This window comes from Polyodon spathula, chromosome 54 (genome assembly GCF_017654505.1).
Source record: "Polyodon spathula isolate WHYD16114869_AA chromosome 54, ASM1765450v1, whole genome shotgun sequence".
Taxonomy (NCBI): domain Eukaryota; kingdom Metazoa; phylum Chordata; class Actinopteri; order Acipenseriformes; family Polyodontidae; genus Polyodon; species Polyodon spathula.
In genome coordinates this window covers 1,825,985-1,834,322 of record NC_054587.1, presented here as the reverse complement: position 1 = coordinate 1,834,322, position 8,338 = coordinate 1,825,985, and the positions used below count along the sequence as shown (strand labels likewise).

Sequence of the window (8,338 nt, the reverse complement as noted above, 5' to 3'; positions counted from 1 at the left end):
GCAAAGAGAATCGTGAGGGTCTGGAATCAACTCCCGAGTAATGCTGTTGAAGCTGACACCCTGGGATCCTTCAAGAAGCTGCTTGATGAGATTCTGGGATCAATAAGCTACTAACAACCAAACGAGCAAGATGGGCCGAATGGCCTCCTCTCGTTTGTAAACCTTCTTATGTTCTTAATACAACACATCCTTTGAAGTTGAACTACATGTTGAAGGTGTATCATTAATAATGCAGAACACTAGTTTAATAAAGCAGTTTATTGGCTACAGAATAGCTCACAAACACATGCACTTCAAAAGTTCAGTAATGCACTTCATAAAGTTACACTGTGTGATCAAGCAATCTATTAAATACATGAATTAAATCAAACAATCAATGAGTAATGCATTTGCTTTGAGGTTTTAGAAAATACCCCAGTCAATGGTCATTTTCTCTAAACTACAGCTGCAGTTTGAACAGATATTTACAGTAGTTCTAAGACATGGCAGTCAGACTGGTCTTTAGCAGGACAGTGCAATACTATTCCAGTCAGACTGATCTTTAGCAGGACAGTGCAATACTATTCCAGTCAGACTGGTCTTTAGCAGGACAGTGCAATACTATTCCAGTCAGACTGGTCTTTAGCAGGACAGTGCAATACTATTCCAGTCAGACTGGTCTTTAGCAGGACAGTGCTATACTATTCCAGTCAGACTGGTCTTTAGCAGGACAGTGATATACTATTCCAGTCAGTACTATTCCAGTCAGACTGGTCTTTAGCAGGACAGTGCAATACTATTCCAGTCAGACTGGTCTTTAGCAGGACAGTGCAATACTATTCCAGTCAGACTGGTCTTTAGCAGGACAGTGCAATACTATTCCAGTCAGACTGGTCTTTAGCAGGACAGTGCAATACTATTCCAGTCAGACTGGTCTTTAGCAGGACAGTGCAATACTATTCCAGTCAGACTGGTCTTTAGCAGGACAGTGCAATACTATTCCAGTCAGACTGGTCTTCAGCAGGACAGTGCTATACTATTCCAGTTCCACTCCAGTGTGCTGCACACGGCTGGAGAGCTCAAACCCCTCTCCTGACTGCTCCTGATCCTGATCCCAGGTTATCCTGAGACAGATGTCAGAGACACACAAGGAGGGTTCAGAGTTTAACTTCAGCAATAACAACAGCTTTAAAGGATGATGACACTTCTAGGCTCTAGAGTAATCAAGTCTCATTGAAATCACAGAGTGCATTTCAGGGTAAGGAGCAGCAGTGTATCAGCTTTGTGACATTACTGATGAAAGAGTTATTTTTTAATACCCTTGAACTTGAATCAAAGAATAACGATTATGAATCTTTATCATCCGGAAACCAAAAGGCCAAATTAGCCCAACATAGCATTTCAGGACACAGGTCAAAGTGAAGGGTACTGTTAGAGTTTGCAAGAGCGATTCTTAAAGAGCGAATCAGAGAGTTTCCTTCTCCATTTTGAGAGCTGTAAAGGATGATGACAGGCAGAGATAGTGAGTGCTGCCCCCCTATCTGTACACATACTGGCTAATACTGACTTACCTTGACCTACCACCAGCGATACGCAGGAAACCTGGAAAACAAAGATGCAGATTGTTTTCAGTTTGTTTTTTCTAGTTGTGTTATACGTGCATGTATAAACTTGCTAAATGTTTATTTTGGACAGTGTAAATTAGCTGTGTATATTTCATATACACATACTGTGACAGGCCAGGTGAAATGTGTGCACTGACTGGGAGTCTCACCTTGGATCCTGCAGTAATGAAGGAGCAGCAGAGTGAACAAAATGAAATGATACAGAGTGAAGCTCACTCTGTAGCCAATAGCAACAGCGCTCTGCCAGGACACTGGGGGAAGGAAGGTACAGTGTGAATGTGTGCTCGTGACTTCCATACACCATGACTGAGCTGATAAGTATTCAAGATCATTACACTGTTTTGTTTTGATTTTTGATGTATTGCTGTAGATTCTGTGATCTGTTTATTAAGGGTTACATACTGGCAATATTATGATGCCTACCATAATCTATGAGACCACATTCAGTCATCAAGTCAATTATGAAAAGTTTCTGATCTTACTTTGCACTTCAATTTGTAACTCCTGGCTGCTCTTCCTCACTCCCTGTGACTCCACAGCAGACGCGTAGCTCCCAGCATGGCTGTTCTAAGTGCTGGCTATGCTGTACAGTGCAGGGCCAGTGCTATTAATCACAGGCTCCCCGTCTCTCAGAATGGTGTAATGGAGTTGAGAGCGGAGGGTTTTGTTCATTGTTGCATCACATATCAGGTTAAGAGCCTCTCCCTCCTTCACTGTGGCTCTCGGAGAGGCTGACAGAGTCACCCTGGAGAACAGCTCTGATACTAGATAACAAGAACACAGTCAGAGGGTCTGTGGAGAGTCAAACCAGGTTATGCCTCTTCCAGCTATAGACAGTGCAGCCTTTAAGGTAACCCTATGACACAATAAAGAGGCAGTCCATAATCTTTCCTATAGCACGAATGAGACACTTCCTGCACACCTCGTCTTTCTTATTTATGAGACTGGTTTGATTGAAAAGAGTAGCCTTCATTGGGAAAGGCAACAGTCCCAGGAATTGAACCCAGGACGCTGTCACTGTGAAGCAGCAGCGCTAACCACCACGCCACTGTGACGCTCCTTATACAATACAGTGTACCTAATTAGATTTTTTTTTTACTACCTGTCTGCTTTTAAAAAGTATTTTAATGTATTTATTTAAAGGGGTATTTTATTATCTTATCTTTTACTATCTCTCTAAATTGTTTTGTAAATTATGTTATTATTATTTGAGGTGATTTATTATGAAACACCCTATATAAGAAATAAAGATTGATTGATTGATTGATTGATTGATTGATTGCAGTTGTAAGATGTGAAACTATAAGGGCCCATTGAAAAGCATCCCTGGTGATTATCTCTGGGAATGGAGGCTCCAGGGTGAGTGTAGTCTGGGGCAGCGCTGGAGAAATATAAAGATGATTTAATTGCAGTGTTCCCTGCCATTTAGATAAAGATAAATAAATAAAAGGAAATTAATATAAAGAGAAAGGGGGTCTTTAATGATAAACTTAATTTGCTCTTTAAAATAATATTAATTAAAAGCAGTAAATAATCAGTCAAATAACTTTGTTGCTGCATCATATCTATTTTAATTTAAAGGAAATAGAGCTACAAAGTAATCTTCTTTTGGTCTTATACTGAGACTTTTTAAATTAATTTTTTCTTTGGCTGGCTGCCATCTTTCTTACAGGCTCAGTTCAGTCACTCACCTGATACTTGAACATTGACAGCACTGCTGTATTGTGAGTAAAACGGTTTGCTCCCCCTTTCAGCTCGACACCAGTACTCTCCACTGTGAGACACAGCAGCAGCACTGATTGTGTATCCGGCTCCAGTTCCACTGCTGCTGTCAGTCTGGTACACTGGAGTACCGGACTGACTGTCTTTATACCAGAGATATCTCCAGCCATCAGAGCCCCCCGGAACCCTACAGCTCAGGGTGACTCTGTCTCCTTCGAATATCTCTCCTGCAGGCTTCTGGGACAGTGCAGGCTTCGGAGCGCCCACTGAAATAGAGGAGACAACAGCATTAGGTGCACATTTCCATCTTTCATTCAAAAAAAAAACTTTACCCACTAGATTCTGTAATTGTGCAAACTTTAAAACCACTTGTTATTATGTAACTGTTGTAGATACTTTCCATGTGCATGTGTATCCCAGAGGGACATGGAATACCTTCCCAGTGTGTGTTTGTGAAAGGATAGAGGGAGACAGAGAGGGGGTACTCAGTCTCACTGATGAGAAGGCAGGAACAGTTCAGTGTAGATTGAGGAATCCTCTCAGTGTGTGAAGGAGACAGAAATGGAATGGAGGGGCAGACAGCACTCACACCGATGAGAAGGAAAGAAGGGCGGAGGAGCGGAGGAAACAGGGGAACTCTCTCAGTGTGTTTGTGGTGAAAATGCAGGGAGAAAGAGAGGAGGCAGGGGCACACAGCACTCAGGTAGGAAGGCAGTAGGGAGACAGAGCGCCCCGTCTGGAGTCTACAATAGAGGAGAGGGTCAGAATGTTAGAATTCAGAGTTTTTGGACTTACCTGATACTGTCAGTATGAGAGCATTGCTTGCTTTAGAGTACGATGGGTTACCTCCCCTTTCACCTTTACAGGTATATTCCCCACTGTGGTCTCTAGTAGCAGAGCTAATTGTGTATTTGTCACCATCTATTCTGCTGTAATAATTCTGGGTTACTGGAACTTTCCACCCATCTTTGTACCATGTGATTCTCCAGTCAGTGTAATCCCCCTGAACCTGACATCTCAGTGTAACACTCTCTGATTCGTATAGCTGTGTCCATGCAGGCTCCTGGGTCAGCACAGCCTGGGGTCGTTCTGTAGAGGCAGAAGATCAGAGAAGATCAGACACCACTCAGCACTCCTCTCTCTCTTCTCTTTGTATCCTATATTATTCCTCAAGGAAATACAATCTGGTAAGAACCTATCTATTATTAATACACTATTCCACCAACTGGAGTTTTTCAGTGACCTGCTTTTACTCATAATAATGGCACCTTTAACTCTTTGTCAGCTGCAGAGGTGCTTAATCACGATTAATTGTGGGGTGTATTTTTCTGTTTGGAACTGAAACCCACTGTGTACCCCGATACCATCGCTGGTAAAAAGGCGGCTTTCTTATTTTGTTTTGTAAAATAAACATGGATGTTTTGCACTTGGATTACTGTCTGGACATTCACTTTGTACACCACACCACTCAAGGCTTCATGTGCTCTCTCCTGTTCTGCTGTCTATAATAGTAACAATTGGGTTTGACCAAAAGATTCCTCATGACTCTCAGTTCAGTTACTCGCCTGATACTTGTATCCTGACAGCACTGCTGTATTTTGAGTAAAACGGTTTCCAACAGCATTAGGTGCACAATATATATTGTGGCAGGCTGGCGAGTGGATAGAGGCCCAGAGACAGACTGCAGTTCAAAAAAATAACTATTTTTTTATAAATAAACAAAAATAATGTGCACAAGTGCAAAATAACAAATACTCAAACACAAATAAAGCAAAAACAAAACTCACAAAAATAAAGTTTCCAGGCTGGGCAATGCCTTCACTGGATTTAGAAAATTCAAAAACCACAAAACAAACACCAACCTGCTTCCTCAGCTCCCTCTCTCCAAATGAGAAGCAGAGGCCTCCTTTTATATCAGGTGGCTGGTCGCTGATTGATCGTTAATCAACCTAATCAACTAATCAACCCCAGCCACCTGAACATAATAAACCCAGGCAGGCAGGGGAAGTTAACCCCATCCCTGCCAATTTAAAAGGGCAGAGCTTTGCTCTGCCACACACCTCCCCCCATGTACAACGTACACTGGCCGCAATTGGCCAACTCCCCCCTTCCCCCCACCCTCCCCACCCCCCTCCCCCCAAGAGTCCAATTATGTCCCTTGGGTGGGCTGTTATGGTGGGTGGTGGTGCCGCGGCGGCGGCGGGCGGCCCGGCTCGGGAGGATTGCGGTGGATATAATCCGATATATATATATATATATATATAATATATTATATATATATATATATATATATATATATATATATATAATATATAATATGCTAATATATTATAATATAATGCAAATATAATACTTGGAATTAGATATTCCTTTTCTTAAAGATCAGTTTCTCGGTCCGAAACTTCTAAAAGAAATTCTAGACCAGAGAGCCAGGCTATGAGAGCACTTGATTCCAGTGTTCACTCTGGAGCCCCTTCACTGGGGCCTGTGTTCACTCTGGAGCCCCTTCACTGGGGGCTGTGTTCACTCTGGAGCCCCTTCACTGGGGGCTGTGTTCACTCTGGAGCCCCTTCACTGGGGGCTGTGTTCACTCTGGAGCCCCTTCACTGGGGGCTGTGTTCACTCTGGAGCCCCTTCACTGGGGGCTGTGTTCACTCTGGAGCCCCTTCACTGGGGGCTGTGTTCACTCTTCAGTGTACTTTTCTCTTACCTGTATAGTCTCCAAAGCAGGCCACTCTGGTCAGCACTGAAAGACACAAGGACAGGCAATGACTTGACAGGACAGTCTTTCACTCCAGTGAGCCAAATTCAGGAAAATAATAAACTTAACTAAATGTCACAAACTACCAAGAAAGCTCAGCCACCTCTCCTTTTCTTGCAACTGTAGGTCAGTCATTTGTCACTTCAGCAGAACACCGTGGAATTGGATCTCTTTGTGAAGCTCCAGAGGAAACAATTCATCTTTATTTTTATGTATTAAAAAGTTGAGCAGCAATCAAAACACATTTTCAAGTGACTGAACACTGCAAAGGCTGCATTAGCCACCAAATTTGATTTTTTAATTTAACATCACTTAAATAAATAAATTAAATAGATAAAAAACAACTACAGAGAAACATCTAAAAAAGGTTAAATCAATCTTTATTTTCATTACTACTGTAGCACAGCCCTTTTTCCCTTCAGCAGAAAACAGATTAAACATCTTCAATATAAAAAAAAACATGGTTATTTTTGAAGGTGGCTCTTGATCAGAAACACCCTACCCTCATATAAAGCCCTTTTTACCACAGCAAACAGGGAGCAAAAGACCTTGACAGATATCCAGCCAAACACATGACCAACTAACCCTTTAAAGAAGCTTACAAACAGCAGCTTGATCACGCACGGCTGTTTCCATCCAGCTGAAGAATGTATTTGTAGAATTTTTACTACAGTAGCAATGTCTGATGAACACGAACTAGCCCATAGAATTACCAGTTACCAAAGCAGCTATATAGAGTGAAGCATGGGCAGGCATGATAAATCACTGGGAACGTTTAAGAATGAAAAATCATACTTAACCCTTACAAAAACATCATCATAAATTTAAAACACCCCCCATATGAGTATTGACTGATTCATTAAATTGATGCTTACGTCAAATGATCTTGCTAGGAAATATGTTAATGCAGATATACTTACATTGGAATTAATGCCCCTTATTTCACAGTGTAACCCATGAGTATACCAGAACCTGGCAATAGCACAATAGCATTAATGACACTAGAGGCTCCCGTGTGTTTCAAGACAGCAGATCAACCCTGAGTTTCTGAGCTAATCTTGAATGAACTTTCGCAGCAAAAGTTCAGATGTTGTTTCTTTCTAACGCCAGTCAGACAAAACTCCACACAGGGTGAAAGTCGACAACAAACTCAATATTTTGGCACTTTTAGTTTTTTTTTAAAAGGCATACACACACACACACACACACACACACACACACACACAGGCACACACACACACACACACACACACACACACACACACACACACACTCTAACACAAAGTTTTGAAACTAAGGAACTGATCTATTTTATGCCAAGTGCTCGCCACTATTGTTAATGAAACACAACTGCTTTGCAGCACAGAGCCAACAACATCCTCCTGCTCTGACATCCCCTTTTAAAAACCACCTGAAACTGACAAGCCAGCCTCTTTCAAGCCATCAATCCCTCACCAGGGAGGCATGCTGCTGGATTCTTGTTCAAAGCATCAGATCACAGTACTTACACATCACAAGGTAAAGTTTCCCAGCCCGCATTCTGCCTGGAACTAAACGAAACTGCAACACAACTGCTCTTTATAGAAAACCTCAGTTTCCTTAAACTTTGTTAGCGCTTCTCACTTCCTCCCAGCAATGATTTTAATCTCCAAGTGCTAACTGGTCACCAGCTACTGTTACAAAAATATACCTGTGATTTCACAATATACTGCAGATGAGCTGCGATTTCACAATATACTGCAGATGAGCGCAGAGTGTGAGTTTGTACTTTTACACTAAAACCTCATCTTCTTTCTGAGAAGCAGCTTCACTTGTAATCCTTTAAGTGCAGCACAGACAAAATGACATTCGTCTAATATCTGTACTTCAAACTGTTAGAAATTACTAAGCTGCACACACTTCGAGTAGATTTGCTTCCCCTCTCTTCGTCTTCGTCAGCCGTAACATCAGTCATGAGAAATCACTGATAATCAGAAGAACTGAGCATTGACTTCTGCAGCCAATGTCTGCTTGGATCAATAAAACAACAAATCTGGGGAGCAATTTTAAATTCTACTTACGCATGAATAGTCAAGGAATGATGACAAATACATCCATGCCAGTGCTGACTCTGAAACAAGAGGCACGAACAAACCAGAGCAAATGAATCAATGAAATGGTGAAGGTTCTGTTCATAAATTGAATATTAATGACAGGAAACTTGAATTGGAAATAATTTAGAAAACTAACTATTCAGCAAACGATACATTAA

The 8,338-nt window shown here is 41.7% G+C and overlaps 1 protein-coding gene across 1 annotated transcript; it reads right to left on the bottom strand.

Annotated features, from left to right (window-relative positions):
* Nucleotides 1-1,054: 1,054 nt before the first annotated feature.
* LOC121307235 (Fc receptor-like A) lies at nucleotides 1,055-7,626 on the bottom strand. Its single transcript, XM_041239373.1, has 8 exons — nucleotides 7,596-7,626; nucleotides 6,037-6,072; nucleotides 4,122-4,415; nucleotides 3,296-3,592; nucleotides 2,087-2,368; nucleotides 1,754-1,855; nucleotides 1,551-1,581; nucleotides 1,055-1,103 (listed from the first exon to the last, which is right to left on the bottom strand). Exons 1-5 carry the CDS (start codon nucleotides 7,624-7,626, stop codon nucleotides 2,172-2,174), a joined length of 855 nt encoding a protein of 284 aa, XP_041095307.1. The 3' UTR covers nucleotides 1,055-1,103; nucleotides 1,551-1,581; nucleotides 1,754-1,855; nucleotides 2,087-2,171.
* Between the last annotated feature and the right edge of the window lie 712 nt (nucleotides 7,627-8,338).

What these genes read in the sequence shown, in the direction of transcription:
- LOC121307235 (XM_041239373.1), bottom strand. Translation starts at nt 7,626, where the DNA reads ATGCGGGCTGGGAAACTTTACCTTGTGATGT. An exon ending in CTGCTTTGGAGACTATACAG is followed by an intron (nt 4,416 to 6,036) that starts GTAAGAGAAAAG and finishes CTGCCTCTACAG; the next exon opens with AACGACCCCAGGCTGTGCTG. An exon ending in TCTCATACTGACAGTATCAG is followed by an intron (nt 3,593 to 4,121) that starts GTAAGTCCAAAA and finishes CCTCTATTTCAG; the next exon opens with TGGGCGCTCCGAAGCCTGCA.